The sequence below is a fragment of the Mytilus trossulus genome, chromosome 6 (assembly GCF_036588685.1).
Source record: "Mytilus trossulus isolate FHL-02 chromosome 6, PNRI_Mtr1.1.1.hap1, whole genome shotgun sequence".
Taxonomy (NCBI): Eukaryota; Metazoa; Mollusca; class Bivalvia; order Mytilida; family Mytilidae; genus Mytilus; species Mytilus trossulus.
In genome coordinates, this window is record NC_086378.1 from 14,499,396 (window position 1) to 14,522,330 (window position 22,935).

The window sequence follows — 22,935 nt, forward strand, 5'->3', positions numbered from 1 at the left end:
TTGAAAGAGAGAATAAAGATCTTAAGCGCCCAACATATATAGGCCTCCTGGATGCAAAATTATGTGACCAAGCAGAAGAATCACTTTCACATTTCTTGCTGTGTTGTAGAGCACTTGACCAATTTCGTACACCAATTTTGAAAAACATTATATATAAATGTAGTGAGCTTCCTGCTTTGCAACATTCTAATAGTCAGCTTGACATTTTGCAACTAATTATTAATCCATTCCACTATGCTTGCAGTGCTGAGTCAGAAAATGATATAAGCTATAGAATTGAACCTTTGTGTAGACAATTAATTTATAAATTACACAATAAGAGGTATGAAATACTTTCAAAAATGGACTTGATAAGTAGCAGGAGAAAGATGAACTTTAAAGTCAGTTAAATAGGTCAAATAGGGTTTTTGCAGATCGCCTAGGCTTAATATTAAGTTTTATAAATAGAATTTAAATAGTATAAAGACAATTTTTATCTTTTACATATAAAAGGATAAATAAATATCAAAAACTGTGAACTGTGTACATAATCCTCATAGTGTATATATATTGATGGATTGATATTCTATACTGTTGCGGTGGTGGAACTATTTTTATTGTTTTACTCCATATAACGGAGGTGTGCCTATATTGGCAGAAATTCATAGGATACAGATACAGATACAGAATAATTAAATTGAAGAAGAGAAGCAACGGACCAAAAGGACATTCAAGTTCATAATGTAGATATAAGAAGATGTGGCATGAGTGCCAATGAGACAACTCTCCGTCCAATTCAGGGGTTGTAAAAGTAAACTATTTTAGGTCAAAGTACGGTCTTCAACAAGGAGTTCTGCCTCTCATCGAACAGCAAGCTATAAACGGCCCCAAAAATGGCTAGGGTAAAACCACTCAAACGGGAAAACCCACTCATAATTATATAAGTTCGGCTCCTAAGCTGAAAATAAACTGACAACACCATGGCTAAAAAAGAAAAGACCAATAGACAGACAAATAAACAATTTTTTTTCAAATAAATAAGGCCGTTAGTTTTCTCGTTTGAATTGTTTTACATTGTCTTATCTGGGCCTGTTATAGCTGACTATGCTGTATGGGCTTTGCTCATTGTTGAAAACTCGATACTGGGGTGGTATCAGATGCTCCGGAAGGGTAAGCTGCTGATCATGGCCTTCTCCACATGTGACTCACATGTTGCAAACATTGTATGGATTATGTTACTAGTACAAATCCGGTGATAAGTCTAATTCGTTATGTCACATTCTGGAAAAGGGAACGGGATTGTAGTTATCGTGAATCTTCTCTTTGTGTCCAGTTTAGTTCTAAACCAGTCTATCAATTTCTAGATGTCATATTATGCAGACCCAATATGGTATCATTGATTTGATGACAGATATGTTCCAATCGCCGTTGAAAAAATCACATCCTCCTTTCCCCCGAATTGGACTTATTTCAGTTTTTTTGATTGTTTTTTTATTATTTCAGCAACACGACGATTGTCGCATATGGAACAGGACCTGCTCGGCTGACCATTCTGGTGTACCTGAGATCACTTGGTTTTGATGGGCTTCGTGTTGCATATTAATCAGTTTCTTTCTTTGCATGAGTGCTGTTTTTATTTGGTCTTGTTTACCTTTTTGTCATTTAAAGTGATATAGCTTGTCAATACAATGCATTGCAATTGGTCTAATACTGCGAATTTGGACACTGTTTTAGGCAATGTGCGTTTGTCTAGCAAGTCGGGCATACTGCAAGGCGATTTGGTGCCACGTTATTTCGAATCCCCGGGATTGAAGAACATATTAACGATTGGTAGGCCCCGGCAAAAATTATCTAATCTATTTTTAAAAGTACTAGTGTTAAAAGTTTTTGCTGATATATCACTCCTTCGAGGAGGCTGTTCCATATGTCCACAACTCAGTCTCTTTTGGTGAATAAAATACTTTCTCAGATCCCGACGACTTCGTTGTTTCTTCAGTTTTATAGAGTGGATGCTTGTCTGTCGTAAACCACTTGTTATTCTCTTGTCGAATAATTCTGAAACTTCTATCATGTCACCTCTGATTTGTGTATGCGGTCTTCACATGGCAAATATCTCATTGTAGACTTGTGTGTGTGTGTTGGGGGGGGGGGGGGGGGTAACTCCCTATCCTTTTGGGTAAACATGCAACTGTGCCCACAGCACTTGTCAAATCATACCCTACTCTAACAAGAAAACAATAAAAAAAATATATACCCTGTTCTAAACAGAAATATTGAAAAACAGTTCATAGACACGATCAGAAAACGTATACCCGAAAATGCATGCATAATTCTGTTTTAGACCGTATAAAATAGATCGGGTTCTAGACTGTAACAATTAAATGAGCGACCCTATTCTAGACAAATGCTTTGTTTAAAGAAAATAAGACCCTGTTCTCACCATCAGGGCATAAAAAGCGATCCTGCTCTCACCAAGCAGAGCATGAAAAATCGATCCTGTTCTAACCAGAAGGGCATGGAAAAGCGATCCTGTTCTCACCAGCAGGGCATGAAAAAGCGATCCTGTTTTGCGGTACACTCGTACCACTAGAAATATAGGAAGTAACTTTCCGGGGATTGTAGGCAACATTTTGGTCGTTCTCTCATTGCACATAATTGTCTGCTTACTTCAAATTCGGTCTTAGTGGGTCTTACACGTACCTATGTAGTAATGTAAAGTGTGCAACTGTCTAGGTGGACAAAGGAACCGCGACGGAGTGAACACTTTTATCTTATGATTAGCTTTATGATTTAACGTGGTTTTGGATATGATTTACAAACGACAGATTCATGTCAATGGTTATATAACTCCAATATCTTTTTCTGTTTCAACATTTTCAAGGTTATAAAAAAGAAGATGTGGTATGATTGCCAATGAGACAACTGTCCACAAGATACCAAAATGACACAGAAATTAACAACTATAGGTCACCGTACGGCCTTCAACAATGAGCAATGCCCATACCGCATAGTCAGCTATAAAAGGACCCGAAATGAAAATGTAACACAATTCAAACGAGAAAACTAACGGCCTTATTTAACTCAATTAACTCAGGTATAATAAAAAAAAAATGAACGAAAAACAAATATGTAACACATAAACAAACGGCAAACACTGAATTACAGGCTCCTGACTAAGGACAGGCACATACATACAGAATGTGGCTGGGGAGGGGTAAACATGTTAGCGGGATCCCAACCCTCCCACTAACCTGGCCCGTGGGACATTAGTATAGCAGTGCAACGTAAGAATGAACTATAAAAATCAGTTGAAAAAGGTTTCTTCTTATTATTATTATTATTTCTATTGAAGATTACGAACTGTTGCATGCGCGGAGTATATGATTAAAAATATGAACAAAAATGTATCTTTAAATTTGTAGAATACTTAGTGATATTTACCATGTTTACATGAAAGAAAAACAACAAGTGATTAAAAAAAAATATGTTCATTGGTATTTATAGAATTAAATTATGTTGTGGAGAACAGTTGGTGCACGTCAACTGATCTCTATAGATTTCAACTGTTCGACATGCTACCACAACTTGTGGTAACATGTTCCATTGGTTGATTGTTTGTGGAAAGAATGACCATTTGTAGCTGTCTTTAGAGGTGGCTATTTTCCGAAAGTTTGAGTAAGTAATTGGTTTGTTCTAGCATCTGGTATGAGGACTACTGCATGGTGATCACTGGCGGAATTGCGATTAGTCCATGGATGACCTTGTAGAACATTATAAGTCTGGTTTTAAGGCGGCGCTCTGTGAGTGAGGGCCATATTGTAGTTCGTTTAATGGATGTACTGAACACTCCTCTATATCATTTCTAGCTTATTTTAATATTTTCTGCTGTGTGGATCCTAAACTACAGGCAAATTCAAGTTTTGGACTTAATTACTATTGCTTGGTAAGCACGGGATTTGATATTGGTGTTAGGCAGCAACCATTTGATTTTCTGGGGGGGGGGGGGGGGGGTTGTTTCCTGTTTTTGAAGAAAAAAATAATTTGTTTTTGACCCTGAGAAAAAAAATTGTTTGCTTCACCCACAGGCACTTGTCTCAAAAAAAATAATTCCTATATCCCTTAATATGTTGCCTGTGGTTTCACCCTCAGCTACCACTACAGTATAGAAGGGGGGGGGGGGTTAGGACCTTTATCGGGACTCTAGGATCTGCTGTTTTTAAGCTCGGGATTTCGGGATTGACCCTTTCGGGATCCGGGAATTCTTTTTTTCGGATTTCGGGATTCCGGAATTTGCTTTATTTAATTTCGGGACCTCGGGATTTAGTGTTTTAAAGCCCGGGATCTCAGGATCAGGACCCCTCCTATATCCCCCCCCTAAGTATATGTAATGCTAAAATTGAAAGACTTTTTTTGCGACTTGTCGCCAAAAAAATAGATTGTCTTTCACCAAAGGCGAAAAAAAGGGTGTCCAGCAAAAAAATCCATAGTCCCCCTCCAGAAAATCAAATGGTTGCCTTAGAAATTTTAAGTCTGACTAAGAAGCCAAGAGATTTATTTGCATTTGATATGATGTTATTGTAGTGATTAAACTCATCAGAAGGGGGTAAATACAAGTGGATTTGTTTTCATTTGTCTACAAACAAATTAGAAATATTTTAATTGTACAAAAAAAACATGTTGATTTTAAAATTTCCCGCTAAATAAAGTTAAAATTTAGAATAATCTGTGATGATTATTTTATCAACCAATCAAAAACGTTTCAATAATTACTTCGCCAGCCATTGTCGGCTTGTTTGTATGCAAATTATAAGCTGATTAATTTGCATGTTACTGTGAATTCTAAAACAACACCTAGACGCCAATCAAGCGATTAATTAGTAAGTAATTACCATGACACTTCTTTTGTCAACCAGTTAGTTTTGGGGGGTTTAATGCCCTCAGTTTCTTGCAACAATATTTAGAAAATGCAAATGTGGCAACCTGATTATTCAAAATGGCGGAAATTTGTTTCATTCTAATGAATAATCAAAATAATTGTAGTTTACATATTCATAATTTCATAATTCGCTTAACTTGTTTGTGTTCTTGCTTGTCATTAAAATATATCGGAAAAAAAACAGGCTATCTCAAAATCTTAAGGTTAACGAAGAAGGAGATGTGAGATTGCAGATTTGTGGTTTACCTTGTCCTTGCCAGTTTTCATTTTTTAATCGAGATGTGTAGTTATGTCAGTGCTTGTTTTGAGCTATATTTTGCATATATGCATATTACAAATTACTGTATGTATATTCCTATTAAATATTCAGGTTTTACACATAAACGCACGTTTCGTTATTTAATAGAGAGGCATTCAATGAATTAAAATGCCTGAAGGCTAAAAAGACAAAAGTGTCCTCTGAGTAAAAGAAAGTATTACTGGTAGCACCGTCAATAAAATTAGCAATAACTATAATAATTTAATATAATTATCTAATTAAGAAAAAGGGAATAATTTCTTCTTTCAATTCTGTCTGATCTGCTGATAGAGACATACTCATGATACTACACGTTCAAAATGTATAATAATTGTATTATATAATGACTTTGTATGTTTCTGATAGTTTGGACCAAGATGAACATAAGTATAATTTAAGAAAAATTGCTAAATCTGTATTGTCGTGTAACTTTAGTTTGCCTCAACCAAATATTATGAAATGTATACGCAATGCTTATTACATTTGTTAACTAATCACAGACACAGATTGAATTTTGATGGCCATGTGTTACATTCCTTGTAAATAGTAAAATATCTGATTTTGAATTTTATCTTCAAGCGCAGCTGCATCTGTTTCCCATGGACACATTCCTCATTTACTTAAATCTTATTATACCCCATGCATCAAAGTTGCAGAGGGTATTCTGTTGTGACCCGTCTGTCTGTCCATCTGTCCGTCCGTCAGTCCTGTTCCTGTCATCTCAACTCCTCTGAAACCTTGTATATGACTATTGGCACATTTCATTTTCATGTAGATAAATATCTTTCAGTCAACAGTCTACTTGATTCATGCCTATAAAAAATGAAACTTTTGCTAAATTTCCTTGTTTACAGCTGTTGTGTTTGGTTTAGCATAAAGGGAACCACTTACATGTATTTTTCTTTTTCACAGAAGTTATTTGGCCCTGCACAATCAGCCATGAATTGTTGACATTCTGCATACATGTATGTTTAAGTATACATCCTGTCATTTATTTATTATTTATAAAATTTCACACGTTTAATGGTACTGTCTCAGCCTTCCAGGAAATATGGCAAAGTATGGGTTTTGGTCATTTTATAAGGTCATTCGAGTTACCTACAGCTGTTAATTTTATGTCAGTTTGTCTCTTTTGATGAGGTGTCATTGACAATCATACCACATCTTATTATTATAATATCATATCTTAACATTTGAATACAAATGTCTATTGCAATTTGGAATACAATTTTCTATGCAAAACATCGCCATGAAGACTAAAACCCAACAACACTTACAAAAAACAACAGAAATAACATCTTATAGGAATATCTTACTGTATTGTAGTTTACTTCTAGTGTTATGTAACATCTAATGAGTGTCATCAATGTTAATTAATAATGACTGTTCATTTATTTGTTGACGTAAAACAAGATGATGGTTTTGTATTTTTTATATTTTGATGTATTCTGTTTGATTAAGACAGTGGAAAAAAATCATTCAATACTTTTAATACTACAAAAATAGTAAATTTCATATGCTTAATGCTAGTTTTTTATTCATGATTGGATATTGTTATAGATTTGAAAATTTCCATGAAAGTACTTTTGTTTCTAAAAATGAGAAAAAAATGCTAATAAATATATTGTACACTTGTTCAAATCGTTTCAATTCATAAATATTCATAAATGTTATAAAGTTTTTAATAAAATCGGAAGCTGTTTTTAATGTTTGAGTTGGTCTGAGAATTTGATCAGTTTAACGAAAATTACCTTCATAAATATTTATAAGGCTTTGCTATCAAGTTGTTACAAATTTATTGACTAGAGGCTATAGTGGAGCAATTCTATTTTTCAGAAAAGCAAAATCATAAAAAGAATTGACATGCATGTACATACATTATGTACATACACTATGTACATGTATATATTAGTACGGTGTGATGATGAGGAAAATGACAAAAAATATTGTCTCATCTTAAATCTTTTCTTATAATCATGCTACATTGTGTAATGAAAATGTTGGGAAATCATGATATTCTGAATAATGGGAGATAACTCATATTATAACTGAAAGTTTTTCTGACTAATATTGTATGGTATTTTACACTAACTTTTCGAACTGACTAGATACATGTAGAGACAAAAATTTTATATTCCATGTTCATGTAGACAAAACCACAGTACAGACTTGAGAAGAATAACACATAGGATTTACCATTATCATGATTATAGATGGAAGTCACAAAATAGAAAAAAATATTTTTATGTTTTGTACATGTACTTGGATTTTTCATTAAAAGTATATATATATATATATATATGTTATGTGTGAGAAACAGTTTAGTTGTATTAAATAGAATTTACATGTGTGTCGATATTTTTGGATTATACTGCAGCTGCTTGCTGAACTGTTCAACATGTCGGTAGAATGCACATGTTTGTATATAATTTGAAGCTATATAAGTGAATATTTTGTTTTAATATAAGACCAACTATTAGCTATTAATACATAGAAAGTGAAATATAAATTATGATCATTGTAACAGTAAATGTTAATTATCAACAACTAGATATAGGCTCACTATATAGCATATTGATGTGCAAGTGAGGTTTGCACAAGTGGAGAGCCTCAGTTTTCCTGTTATCCAATTTACATCTAATATATTCCAAGCGAATGTCATCAATATTTATAAAGTGTATTTATTCATGAATAAAGACAGCAGGGTACAAACATTGATCAGACCATTAGATTTAAATAACCAATGCAAATTAACTATATTTACATATTTTTGGTGATAGATTGTATGAGGGATTTGTTGGGGAAATTTGTTCAATTTTGATTTGATATTCACATCATTGGTAAAAAACCTACAAATATATAGTATTGTAACCTACAGAAATGAAGTAACCTGTTTGAAGCCCTTTTATCACTTTCATGACTTTGGGAGTTTCTCTTTATAGATATACCTACCAGTGAAAATTGACATTTATTAAATTAGAATACTCACTGATTACAAAGCAGTGTTGAATTCATTCAACGGTGGTGGATGAATTTCCTTCTCTTCAAGAAAAATCCACAAACAAATATCTTTCCAACAGGATAAAATAGTACCACCATATCTATGTTTTTTTTAATGTTGATCAGGTTGATGGAAATTTACAATTCTACCTGCATATGTACATGTACATACATGTAGGTGTTACTTGTAAATTGGAGTTGGGGCAAGCATCCGTTTCCAGCACTGGTTTTAGTGACATATTGAATGTTGTGTTTGTTTTCATACCAATTTTGCTACCTAATAAAAAAAATTAGGGGACACTGCATTTTGGTTATGTCTATAATAACTCTAAGTAGATTGAGGCAGATATTTCAGTTACTGTGACTTGATTGTAAGTTTTGCCCTCCACTTCCTGCAGTTCAGTTTTAATGTTGACCAAATTCCATTGCATTTCATATTCCAATCAAACTGGTCAGAAATTTGACAGCATGTCTGTACTGAGAGCTTACAACCCATCATGATTTGAAGTTCACTGGGTGGCTATCTTGAAAGTGTTGTTTAAAATTTCTATACTCTTATATTATGTTTAGTAATGAGTCATTTAAATGATGGGAGGTGGTTATTTATTAATTGCTGTAAGAAATGTCCAAACTGTGCAATATACATGAAGCTACATGAAATGCTGGTTGAGTTTGATTTTGCACATGATTACTGTGTTCAAATACATGTACCAGTATATGAGTAGGGTCTCCAGATTCACAATTTTTTGAATTTTATTATGGTATTGCAAATTTACATAAAAGTAATGTTATCATACATGTAAAGAAAATGCAGATTCAAGTTTCAGTATGGCCTTAGATTTTTATGTTTAAAAGCTATGTTCCATAAATTATTTTATGTAAAAATGGTAAAATTGTTGTTTTTCAAAGGTTCAAACGTATTTGCCATGTCCCTGTGTCAGACCCCAGCCATGTTCTGATAGGCTTTACAACCTATTTCATTGAGTGTGTAGCTAAAGGTAATATCTCTGGTTAGCTTGCTTGCTACATGTAGCTGAACCGTGAGCTCATTATTAGTTTAGGTAAACTACCCTCCTTTGAATGAAAGTAAAATCAAGTAAAATCTACCTGTCTGTAGGAGTATGCTACTTCAAAAGGAGGGTAGTAAGTAAGGTTACTTATAATGACTTCACAATTCAGCTAGCGAGCAAGCTAACCAAAGATATTACTTTAAACTACACACTCAATGAGATCGGCTGTAACTGATTTTATTATCACCATTATAGTGCCATCAATTGGGCATTTTACTTTGTTTAATAGATAATTTACAGGTCCATTTCAGCACCAATTCAATTCATTGGCTTTTAGGTGCAATCTTGTTTAACAATCTTAAGGAAGTCTCAATTTCTGTGCAATGCATTTTTGCATGCATGTACTTGTAAAAGCATATATAATTAAGTCAATTAGACTTTCAAAAATTAACTTGCATTAGAATAGAAATATAATTTCAGTTCCAAAAAGGATTTAATTAGAAATCATCCCGATCATGTTTTCGCTGGCTATGGTCTTGTTTGGCCAAACAGGCAATCTTGATGACAGTTGTTTAAGTTAACACATGCATCATCTTTAAAAGCCGATGTAACAGTTTCCTTTAAGCCTTAAGATTGTTAATTATTTATTTCTTTACTGAATAAAATAGCGACTAAATCACTAATATTATTCAGAAAATTTACATATTCAGATACAAAATGTGCCGTTTAAATTATCCTGGTATTGTGTATGTGACATTTCTAAAGATTAAACCCACCAGCTTAGAATGAAAATGCTCATTTTAATACAAAACAACGTAATTGTGTATTGGGGTGTGATATGAATGCAAATTCTGTAGTTAATTTACATCTTTATATTGGAAATGTTAATCATTTCTCTGTAAGGCTTTGTAAGGGAAAGGAGAGGATGAGAAAAAAACTATACGGTAATGTAAAATCATATTATCTCTTTTTATGAAAATTAGATCTGTTACAAATTTAACAACATGTAATTGACAATTTTATTATTGATGTGTATTGATAAATCTCAAATGGCAACTTAAAAAGTTGATGAACTGAAATATACAATTTCCTCTGCAGATGTTTTATTTAAATGTTTTTTTTTTTCTGTAAAAGCATTGTTACATGTAACTGTAACACATGTAAACATGGTAAAAACAAACTCTAGTTCATATGTACTTTAACACATTTTATAATATGGGTATAGTACGTCTAATTAGTTCTTATACATGTAATCTGTAGTTGGATTATTTAAAAGAAAATGTTTTGATGCAGTTTGTTTTTTATGTAAAAGATGTAAAGGTTGTTTGTCTAAATTTTTCAATTATTTAACTGATTAGTATTTTAAAAAGGTAGTTGCATTGAATGATTTTGAAAGGAATATTTGGGGAAATGCTAAAATTTTACTGAAATATGATTTTCAAAAATTTCTGGATTCTTGAGCAGCATTTCTTTGTATAAAATGAAATTGTAACATGTATAACATATGTGACATGTATCTCAAATGGCCACTATAATTATAAAACTGAACAAATGTATTTAAATCTCATATGATGCATTCATTGATGTGTTATGTGTTCCAAAACTAAGGACTTTTCATATAATGATCTAGCTCATTTTAGAAAATGGACATGGGGGATAAATACAATTACTGTTCCTTTGATGTATTGTTTTTTTTCTAAAATGTCCTGATATTGCTGTTTTTTGTCCTTTATAAATGTATTTTCAATCTAATTATAAGAATGAATGGAATCATTTCAAATGTAGCATGGTCAAACCAGATTTGTGAGTGCTAAATCCTCTTCTCGATTCTCAACTTTAGACAGTCAAAATTGACGTTAAAAACTTTCAGTACTCAAACCACAAATGTTATGGCAGGTTTAAACATTTTTTCGAAGTACTCAATCCTTTCCCTTTACTCTATGAGTACATAGTTTAATCATTTGTCTATTTTGCTGTTTAATGTTTACCTAATATTACATTTCCATTCACCCTCCTTTAAGGCCAAAGTAAATTGAATATTACTTTTCCATTCCCCCTTCATTAAGGCCAAAGTAAATTGAATATTAGTTTTCCATTCCTCCTTCATAAAGGCCAAAGTAAATTGAATAATTCTTTTTCATTCCCCCTTCATTAAGGCCAAAGTAAATTGAATATTAGCTTTTCATCATCATCAGATATTGTGTTGAGCCAGTTAATTCCATATTCAAATGCATAAGTCATTGTAAAATTAGACTGAAGATTCATTGGTATGGGAAATTGGATTTCCAGACATGTTAATTCAAATATGCAGAGATGAGAACAACACTTTGGCTTTTAAGACTTTCCAAAATGCATGAAATACATCATGGATAAGACTGTGACAATGTTTTTTTGAAAATTTTACAACTTTGGCATTTTCAGTTACCAGTATTTAACTTAAGATATATTTTTTTGATAAAAAAATTAATCATTAAATTGAACAATATCATATAGGTCATATAGGTATACCAATTTAAGATAATTTTACTAAATGATGTTGTATTTTTCTCTTGTAATGGTTTTCGGTAAGAATTTGTATATCTTTTTTTTTAACAGAATATATGATTCCTATTTGTACCAAATCACTAAAGTTGCAAACAAAATATAAAAAGTACATTGTGATAATATAAGGACAATTAGAGAATTCAAAAATAACAAACTCAAAGATATCAGGCTAACAATTTTGTTTGCCAGATGTACAAAAGATTCATCAGTGAAGCCTGATTAAAAAAAGTTGAAAAGAACAGTTTAGTGAGAAACAATGCTCAGCATTCTGAGCAAATTGTATTTTGGTCAACACATCAATGTTATGATATTGACTGCGAGATAATGATCATGATCTAATATAAAACATTATTGATTGCAGGTTACAAGATGAATGGAGATGTGTCTCAAGGAGAAGGGTCAACAGGAGGGGGAGATGCCTCAAAACCACTCAATCTGGTAGGTACTCAAATAATCATAATGGGTGGGAAAGGAGGGGGAGATGCCTCTAAACCACTCAATCTGGTAGGTACTTAAATAATCATAAAGGGTGGGAAATAGGAGGGTCAACAGGAGGGGGAGATGCCTCTAAACCACTCAATCTGGTAGGTACTTAAATACTCATAGGAGAGGTGGGGAATAGGAGGGTCAACAGGAGGGGGAGATACCTCTAAACCACTCTATCTGGTAGGTACTTAAATACTCATAGGATGGGTGGGGAATAGGAGGGTCAACAGGAGGGGGAGATACCTCTAAACCACTCTATCTGGTAGGTACTTACATTTTCATAAAGGGTGGACAACCGGAGGGGGAGATACCTCTAAACCACTCTATCTGGTAGGTACTTACATAATCATAAAGGGTAGGGAAAGAGGGTGAACAACAGGAGGGGGCAATACCTTTAAACCACGCTATCTGGTATGTACTTGAATAATCATGAAGAATGTGAAAAAGGGGGGGGGGGGGGGGGTCAACAGGAAAGGCCAAGGGAGATGCCTTTAGACCACTTAATCTGTTATGTACTGGATTAATATTGAAGGGTAGGGAGGGTTAACTTGAGGTGAGATGTACATGTAATTTAGAATTACATGTAAGAACAGGAATTGGTAGCTAGGGATGTACTAGTTGTTTTAATAAGGGGATCTGTAGGGGGGACTCCAAAAGGAATACCTGCCTCTCTGTACAAAATTTGACACAAATTGTTGCTCAACCAACCACTTAAAACTGTCTGCTTTTTAAAAAAAAATCTTTTAAACAATGGCAGCCAAATTTATCCAAAGTTATTTTAATGGATCTTTAACTAATTTACGTGTGGAAATGCCTTAAGTGTATTATAGAGCTACTGAAAACACAGGCTGACTTCTCAAAAAGATATGGGATACAAAAAAATCTTCAATGACTTTAAAAAATCACAAAGACATGAATGCGTTTTTTTTCTATTTTGGGCATAATTATAGTGCAAATTTTTTTTTTCTTACTCATTTTAATAAGAGTAAGAAATGACTTTATGGGCCTGGTTATATAAAAATAATTATGGATTAATCTCTAATTGGTTTTTTTTAATAGGCCACCAGTGCTTCAGCAGCAATACAACAGCTACAGAATGCTTTGTTAGCTGGACAGTTCCCTATGGCCACAGGAGCAGCAGCACAAGGTGGATTGTTGTTACAGGGAGGATTTGCTCAACCAGCTGTGGTATGTACAAGTCTGTCAGAAAAGGGGTTCTAAATCATTACTAGGCTAGAGTAGCAGCTAGCATAAGGATTACTGTCATCTGGAAATTTAAATCATCCACATGTACTTTGCACAACATTTATGATTTTGATGAAGAATGTACCAATTTTTATGACACAACTTTTTAAGATACATTTTTTGTACTTATGTTTTCCTTAGGCAAACACTGTTTTATTTTATACCAATTACCATGAATCTTAAAATTTGAACAATAAAAACTCAACCATGATAGTAATTAATGAGATCTATGAAATGTTACAATGAGCCACCATACTCCTAAAAAGTAAAAACAAGTGAAATGTGTATACTTTCTTCTTTGAAGACCAACATTACTACTAAAAAATAATGTGATTGAAGAAAAAACACTAAAATACCAAAAAGATAGATACATTATGGAGCTTATTTGGCCCTATTCATTCAGTGAAAATAAAAAATAATTGGATAAGTTAAAAATCACATTTTTTGACGTAAGATTAATGCTTCCATATGTTTCAGAAAATTCAAATATCAGCTTTTGGGGAAGTAAAAAAAAATATTACTGAATTCATACGAACAGTATCATCTTAATAAAGACATGTCAGATCTTAATGCTTGTACTGTACATGCTGTAAGCAAAATAAGCAACATTTCAAGGTTATTATTTAATTTATTTTTTTCTTCTCAAATTAGGTACCAGTTTCTAGTGGGCTAGCAGGGATACAGTTGTCAGCAGCAGATCTTCAACAGTTACAACAGCTTCAGCAGACTATTCAACAACACCAGCTGCAGTTACAACAGGTTCAAACCAGTCAGAACCAGGCGTTACAGACAGCCCAGACAACACAAGCCACTCATCAATTCAATGCCGCACCTACTTTAGCCACCCTGCAGGGTCTGACAGCAGCTAATTCACCACAGATTGTTCTGATTAATACATCACAGCTAGGTGGAGCTTCACTACAACCATTTATTATTCAGAATCAGGTTTGGAAAAAATATTCTTTGGTTTTTTTTTTCAGTTTTAAAAGTATTCAACAGCAATAAGATTATTTCAAGAAATTTGTTTGCACACTTAATTTCTATCTCACCTATAGCATATATAACTAAATTGGATTCTTGTCTATATTTATGATAGAAAGTACAAGTTTTGTGTAATCAACTTCTTCAGTTTTCAACCCAGATCCCTGAAACTAGACAGGAAGATTGCACGCAGCTATGATGGCATTTTTAAGGAATTTTATTGCAACTCGTCCATTTGAGTCTTTGACATATTTTAATTATGTTGAATGGTCTTTTAAATTTTCATCGCGCTCTTCTCAAGTTTTACTGAATGCAATAAAAATATAAGTTTAAATTAGGTTAGCAGCCTAACAGTGATGTGTGCACGTTTTGAATCTTTTGGTCACCTTCCTGTTTTCCGATACTTTCATTTACATGTGGGGTATGATATGCACAGTAAAATACAAGCACGCTTGTTATTTCCATAAAAAAAATTACCAGTCTGCATTTGATAGTGTTAAAAAAAGGAAAATTTATGACTTGATTGATCTATTTCAGGGTATTCCAGTGTTACAGAACTTGACATTGGCATCACTTGGACAACATGCACAACTGGCCCAACAGGTATATACTTTAAAAAAATCATTTCAACAATAGCATTTGTCAGAATAGCACTTAAGATGCATGTAATTTATAATTTGTTGTTTTCATTTTTTTATTACAAACAAAACCAGCTCTCTAATTTATTATTAAATCAGATTATGATCTAAATGTCATAAAAATTGTGATCATACAAGGGACAAGTTTACCCTAGCTTATCACTTAGAACTAAGTTAATAATATTAAAAATTAGTATTAACCAGCTTTTACAGTTTAAGTGTTTCAGCATTATTATATGAGCAAAAAATGGGGAAAAAATTGAACTGAAAGGTAAAAAATGACATAGTCTGTAATAATTGTCAACAATGCTAATTTCAGGCTTTATATAAAAAAATTTATTAGTAAGTGAAAAATCCTTGGAACAAAACAAGTTTAATACCTTTCAACTATAATCAAAGTAAAAATAAAATGCCTTGTGGATGACAATGTAGTAGAATTTTATAATTGTCAATGTTTAACCTTCCAGCACATTACAGTTATTGGAAGTGAAATGATGCTTTACCTTTTGATACTTGCTTTTTCAGATTCAACAACCAGTTTTACAACAAACAACACAGGCTGCTGCCCTCACACAACCAACACCTGCTCCTGTGCTGCAATCTCAGAATGTATCACAACAACTTAAACAACTACAACAACAACAGCAGCAACAACAACAACAAGCATCAGAATCTATCAAGGAACCAGTAGAACTTGAAGAGGAGTCCATGCATCTTACTATACAACCAGTAGGTCTTGTCTTCTTATATCTCTGTATGTTAACTTACAGTCAGCTGGTTTATAGTGTATTCAAATCTTACTCTTCATCTAGATTTATTATGATTTTACTGATCACTGATCAACCAGTAAATTAAAATGTAAATTCAGAAATTATTGCGATGTTTTTATTATTGCGAAAAATGTCACAGAGTTATCTTAGCAATAATTAAAACTTGCATTTGGAAATTATTTCTTTTAAGACTTTTAATGAGTTAACTATACCCCAGTAATAATAATGAATCCGCAGTCATAAACATTTGATTTTTCCATCCTACTTTTTGTCTGTTATTCTATAACTAATGCACATTATCTTTTAGGAAGAAAACATTGATTTAGAAGAATTAGAACAGTTTGCTAAAACTTTTAAAAGAAGAAGAATTGAATTAGGTATGTATACTTATTATAGAGAATACTTTGTCTAACAGGTCATCATTGTTTGACCAAAAATCTAATTAAATTTCGAAGGAAAACACAACTGACAATTGCATTTTTGCATTTTCAATGGCCTTAAAACATTTCAAAAAGTATATTTTGTTGAATTTTGGTTAAATAAATTTTATTTCTCATTAACTTTTTACAATTGTATTCTCAAAACAACAAATAAAACAACACATTTTAAAATATCAAAGAAATTTAAAGATGTCACAAATATCTACAACAGCTGAATTTACAACATAAAGAAATACACTAACAACAGATTTCTACAAGTATCAACTTCAGCTGTCTTTGATAACGTGGGTGCACTGCGTGCAGGAGGAAGTGAGTGAACTTCTGTTGGGTCAAGCTATCGACTTTAAATTGAGGGGCGTAAAAGGGGTATCTGCATGAAAAATTACAAAATTAAATTGCCATTTGATAATGAATGAACAATTGACAATTGCTTGCATGTTGATCTTTTTACTGATTTCATGAAACACAGTGAAGAACGAATTCTTTTCACTGCTGCACGTGAAATTAGAATAACAAAACATGTTGCACGAAAATAACCCTTTACTGCCCTCTAAAATTGTTAATTGCTGCTTTCTGCTCCAATAAGCATACAGCATTTAGCAGTAAAAGCAAAGACTGATCATAGTCAGAAAAATGTGTATGGTAGGATGACATGTCTTCCTGTGGCCTTCAACTTGTTAACTTACACTTTAAAAACTGATTAATGATATGTGTGCTGGTCTATGGTACTCCTATGTGCAAAACATGAGTCATTCATATCACATATTCTAATTATGCATTTCATTTACCACTGAACTTTTAACAGCCAGCCATTATCATCATCAACTTGTATCTAGGAAAACAGGAAAAAAAATTATTCAAAGTATAAATGGCAACGCATAAGTAACATAGACACAGACATATTAGCCAAAAGATTTTGTACACTACACACATTAAAATAGGCAGAAATGTTACTAGAAATAACCATAAAATAAGAGATTTTGAAAGGTACAAATTACTCAGATGCTCAGTTAACAGACTTTTTTTTATGCCCCACCTACAACAGTAGAGGGGCATTATGTTTTCTGGTCTGGTCGTCTGTCTGTTCTGCTTAAGGTAGCACTCCACAGTTAGAAAATAAAATTAAAAATGAGCCCCAAAATGTTTTATCATCTCCTATTCCTGGATTTCTAATACATTAACCTAACTGTTTGTGTTGTACATGTGCATATGTATGTAATCAGTATCTTCCATAGATTCAATTTTCAAAAGTTAAAAGGGTGAAAATTAATTCCTTTTATGTGTATCCATGGCAACATTCAGCATTTATTTACCATAAAATATTGCAAAAAGGGGGGTGAACATGTCATATATCCCCCCAAAATTTGGATCAAACTAGAATTTCAATGCCTTTGAGTGATACCTTTTTAGAAACTGTTTTCTTAAATCTTCCTAATGATCAAATAAAAAATGGGTGTCTTTCGCCTCATTTTTTCGTAAAATCCAATCACAAAGTTCGTGCGATAAAAAGTTGGAAAAAACATTACAATAATTGCCGGACCAATGTATGGTATGGACATGCAAATACGGACTGTCATACAGAAAACAGCCTATATTACATACATTACATAACCTTGATGTTCATATAAACCCAATACAAAGGCTATTTTAATACTCAGCTATCCAAAAATGAATTTTATTGCACACTAGCTCTCATATTTAAAAAATCCACAGGGGCCAAAATGCGAAACTACACACCTAACTGTGGAGTGCTACCTTAGGTTAAACATTTTGGTCAATGTAGTTTTTGATGAAGTTGAAGTCCAATTAACTTGAATTATATGATCGTTCTTATTTCAAATGCCAAATTAGATTTTTGACCCCTATTTCACGCTTCACTAAACATAGAAAATGATAGTGCAAATTTCAGGTTAAAGTTTTTGGTCAAGGTAGTTTTTGTTGAAGTCTTATCAACTTGAAACTTAGTATACATGTTCCCTATGATATTATCATTATAATTTAAATTCCAAATTAGAGAATTTATTCCAATTTCACTTAACATAGAAAATGATAGTGCGAGTAGGGCATCTGTGTACTGTGGACACATTCTTGTTCAAGTTTCAAGAACTAACTTTTACTATAATCATTGTATAAGATGACATTTTTTCCTTATCTTTCAGGATTCACCCAAGGTGATGTGGGTCTAGCTATGGGAAAGTTATATGGCAATGATTTCAGTCAGACAACCATTTCAAGATTTGAGGCATTAAATCTGAGCTTCAAAAATATGTGCAAGTTAAAACCATTATTACAGAAATGGTTGAAGGATGCTGACATGTTGTCAGCTAGTCCGACCACTCCAGTGTCTGGTGGTAGTACTATTGGGAACCTTTCCCCTGAAGCCATAGCTAGAAGGAGGAAGAAGAGAACCAGTATAGATACCTCAGTTAGAGTCGCTTTAGAGAAAGCATTCATACAACATCCTAAACCATCATCAGAGGAAATAGCTAATTTAGCTGAGGATTTAAATTTGGAACGAGAAGTTGTCAGAGTGTGGTTTTGTAATAGACGTCAAAAACAGAAAAGGATTAACCCTCCTTCAATGTCAATGAACGTTACTGTCAATGCACAACTGAATTCCCCAACTAATACCTCTTTGAATCTTTCTGGTTCCCTGAATCATTTAATGGCTCACTCATTATCAGGGAACCAGTCACAGACAATAGGTCAAACATTGAACAAACCAACAGTAGTTAACAGTGTTGTTGGGAACCAGTTGTTAAGTAATACACAGACAATCTCAACAGGGATGCAGAACCCTATATCTATAAATCCATCAAAGAAAGACATGCAAGTTACTTCTGTTGACTTTTCTAATCCTCAGGAAGCTCTCCATTTTTCACAGGCGATGCCATTAGAATTAAAATTAACGAACGACAAGACAAATGTGAATACGAACAATTTCTCCTCGCTTGCACAACAAGTTCTTCCACTGGGATTAACATTACCGGTCACCTCTCAACCAAAAATTATGAATACTTCCGATTTTTCTGTTGCACAAAATGGAACAAATTCAAATAACCAGATATTCATATCTGGGTTACAGATTCCAACATCACTGACAAATAACCAGTCAGAATTGACTATATCAACCTCTTCATGAAATGTCAATATGAAAATGTATACTTATGAAATTAATATAAAATTTATCAGAATAATTTGATATATTAGAATATGTAAAGAAGTCTTATATTATTTGATATGAGGTACTGTGAATTTATTTAGTTTTATAGATATCAATTTTCGTGGATTGAGAAAATAGTGGAGTTTCATGAATATTTGAATTTTGGGATGTGCAAAAATATACATTAAAAATTGTACTTTGTTTAACATTTATTTTCCTGGTTCAACATAAACGACGAAATCAATGAAAATTTGGTATCCAATGAACAAAAGTTAATTCACAGTATTCTTGCTTTTTTTTTTTTTTTTATCTCTAACAGGTCAATATTATAATATTAAATGTTTATCATTAATGTGATTTATATTAAATTATCATCCCATGTATTAATGAAATACAATGTGATTTCTTGTTCTTGACATAATATAAAATATTGTTTTCTTACACTATATGTTATAAATAAATGGTTTGATACATTATAATAATTCTACACATGTGTGTACAGTGAGTAATGATTATAGTGGCAATAATATTCTATGACAGCTTTGGATCTTTCACCAGATAACTGGGCTCTAAAATTAAAATCATTTATATATATGTGAATGTTACAAATGAATTTAAAAAAAAATTGTTTATTTTTTTTTATTTCTTACACAAATACCTTATCCAGTTTGGCCTAATATTCAAGACAATGGATTTATATAATTTATGCTAAAGGAAACAAGAAAAGTGCTCCTAAACTAATCCATTTCTTAATAACAAATACATAAATCCATTTTCCTAAATTTTAGGCAATGCGACTCTATTAACTTAGAAGCAAAATAAATGCTGACAACAATCCAAGTTTATTTGACTCTGATAGTCATTGATAGTATGGGAAAGAAATAACATGTAACCTTTTGATGTTCAAACTAGATTTTAACATCTTCCAGCGAAATATCTGATTGTTCAAAAACTATTATAGAATACCAACATTTTTAGCTCACCTGGCCCAAAGGGCCAAGTGAGCTTATGCCATCACTTGGCGTCCGTCGTCGTCGTAAACTATTTCAAGAATCTTCTCCTCTGAAACTACTTGGCCAAATACTTCCAAACTTTAACTGAATGTTCCTTAGGGTATCTAGTTTATAAGTTGTATCCTAAGTTTTGATCCATCAACAAACATGGTCGCCATTGCTAAAAATAGAACATAGGGGTCAAATGCAGTTTTTGGCTTGTATCTCAAAAACGAAAGCATTTAGAGCAAATCTGACATTGGGTAATATGGTTCATTAGGTCTAAATTTATCCGCCCTGAAATTTTCAGATGAATCAAACAACCCATTGTTGGGTTGCTGCCACTTAATTGATAATTTTAAGGAAATTTTGCAGTTTTTGGTCATTATCTTGAATATTATTATAGATAAAGATAAACTGTAAACAGCAAAAATGATCAGCAAAGTAAGATCTACAACTAAGTTAAATGACCAAAATTGTCAATTGACCCCTTTAGGAGTTATTGCCCTTTATAGTCAATTTTTAACCATTTTTCGTTAATCTTAATTAACTTTTACAAAAATCTTCTCCTCTGAAACTACCGGGCCAAATACTTCCAAACTTTAACTGAATGTTCCTTAGGGTATCTAGTTTATAAATTGTATCCGAAGTTTTGATCTATCTACAGACATGGTCGCTATTGCTAACAATAGAACATAGGGGTCAAATGCAGTTTTTGGCTTTTATCTCAACAACGAAAGCATTAAGAGTAAATCTGACATGGAGTAAAAATGTTCATTAGGTCAAGATCTATCAGCCCTGAAATTGTTGGGTTGCTGCCACTTAATTAGTAATTTAAAGGAAATTTTGCAGTTTTTGGTCATTATTTTGAATATTATTATAGATAAAGATAAACTGTAAACAGCAAAAATGATCAGCAAAGTAAGATCTACAAATAAGTTTATATGACCAAAATTGTCAATTGACCCCTTAAGGGGTTATTGTCCTTTAATGACAATTTTTCACAATTTGTTCATCATATTTGCTAACTTTTAAAAATCTTCTCCTCTAAAACTACTCAACCAAATTCAACCAAATTTCAACTGAATGATCAGTAGGGTGTATTAAATAAAGTTTGTGTTTTATTTTCTATTTTGTCAAAAAACATGGGCGTCATGGCTAAAAATAGAACACAGGATAAAATGCAGTTTTTGGCTTTTATCTCAAAAACTTCAGCATTTAGAGCAAATAAAACAAGAAGTTAAAGTATTTATTAGGTCAAGGTCTACCTGTCCTGAAATTTTCAGCCTAATTGGGTAACTGGTTTTTCAGATATAATGCCCCTTAATTGATGATTTTAAAGAAATTTTGCAGTTTTTGGTTATTATCTTGAATATTATTATAGATACAGATAAACTGTTAATAGCAAAAATGTTAAGCAAAGTAAGATCTACAAATAAGTTTACTTGACCAAAACTGTCAATTGACCCCTTAAGGAGTTATTGCCCTTTAAAGACTTTTTTCACAATTTGTTCATCATGTTGACTTACTTTAAAAAAAATTCTCCTTTGAAACTGCTGTATCAATTTCAGCCAAACTTAGGCTAAATGAGTTTCAGAGTATCCAGTATAAATTTTATATTTTATTTCCTTGTATGTCAAGAAACATAGCTCCCATGGCTAAAATAGAACATAGGAGAAAATGATTTTTTTTTGCTTTTGAAGAAAATAGGGCGGTTCAAAGAACATTTAAATAAATTGAAAAGCCAAAATAATCGTTGATGAGAGATTTAACAAAAAAAATAAGGTGAGGGATTCAGGCTCTTGAGAGCCTCTTGTTTAATTTACTATTAAGATATTTTAATTTAGACTAAAGAACATGACTATATAAAAAAAAAGACTATACATTGTATCTCTTGCAAACTATGAAGATTTCAAATTAGAAACATGATTTGTTTTGTGTATATAAATTGTGGCCTGTGGTCATAACAAAATTCTTGCTAACATGCTTTACATAAAATTATATTGTTATTCTTATGTGCATAAAACTGAACAATTCTATATATGTAGTTTAGTTTTGCTTTAGCCTTCAGTCAGGATTCTACTTCGTCAAAGTTATCTCCCCACTACGCCAGTTCATTTTCACAATCGTAGAAATGGAAGCCATTGTAGGGATGATGCGCTGCCAATTTTGCTCTCTGAAACTAATAAATTTATCCACATTGCACCATTATGATCCTTATATGTCAGTTGTATTTTAAAAGACAAATATATCAACTAGCTAATGAGCATCAGTTAATGATCTTGTCTGCATTGATTCAACTTAAAAAACTATTGTCTGATCGGTGGAATTTTCGAAAAATTCATAAACATTTAAAAAAATTCTTATTATATATTTCGTGGAAGAACAGACTAGATTTTTTTAGTGGTTAAAGACTACAAACCCTAGTTATCATACACAAAAAAATTATAATT

The 22,935-nt window shown here is 32.5% G+C and overlaps 1 protein-coding gene across 1 annotated transcript; it reads left to right on the forward strand.

Moving 5' to 3' along the window:
- Nucleotides 1-4,743: 4,743 nt before the first annotated feature.
- On the forward strand, nucleotides 4,744-21,172 carry LOC134720844 (POU domain, class 2, transcription factor 2-like). Its single transcript, XM_063583404.1, has 8 exons — nucleotides 4,744-4,856; nucleotides 12,129-12,205; nucleotides 13,313-13,441; nucleotides 14,150-14,443; nucleotides 15,017-15,082; nucleotides 15,643-15,846; nucleotides 16,195-16,264; nucleotides 18,487-21,172. The coding sequence occupies exons 2-8, from the start codon at nucleotides 12,137-12,139 to the stop codon at nucleotides 19,467-19,469; spliced, it is 1,815 nt and encodes a 604-aa protein (XP_063439474.1). The 5' UTR covers nucleotides 4,744-4,856; nucleotides 12,129-12,136; the 3' UTR covers nucleotides 19,470-21,172.
- The last annotated feature ends 1,763 nt before the right edge of the window (nucleotides 21,173-22,935 follow it).

Coding starts and splice junctions, on each gene's coding strand:
- LOC134720844 (XM_063583404.1), top strand. CDS start 12,137: ATGAATGGAGATGTGTCTCAAGGAGAAGGGTCAACAGGAGGGGGAGAT. Junction 13,442..14,149: donor GATTTGCTCAACCAGCTGTG/GTATGTACAAGT, acceptor TTCTCAAATTAG/GTACCAGTTTCTAGTGGGCT. Junction 15,847..16,194: donor TGCATCTTACTATACAACCA/GTAGGTCTTGTC, acceptor ATTATCTTTTAG/GAAGAAAACATTGATTTAGA.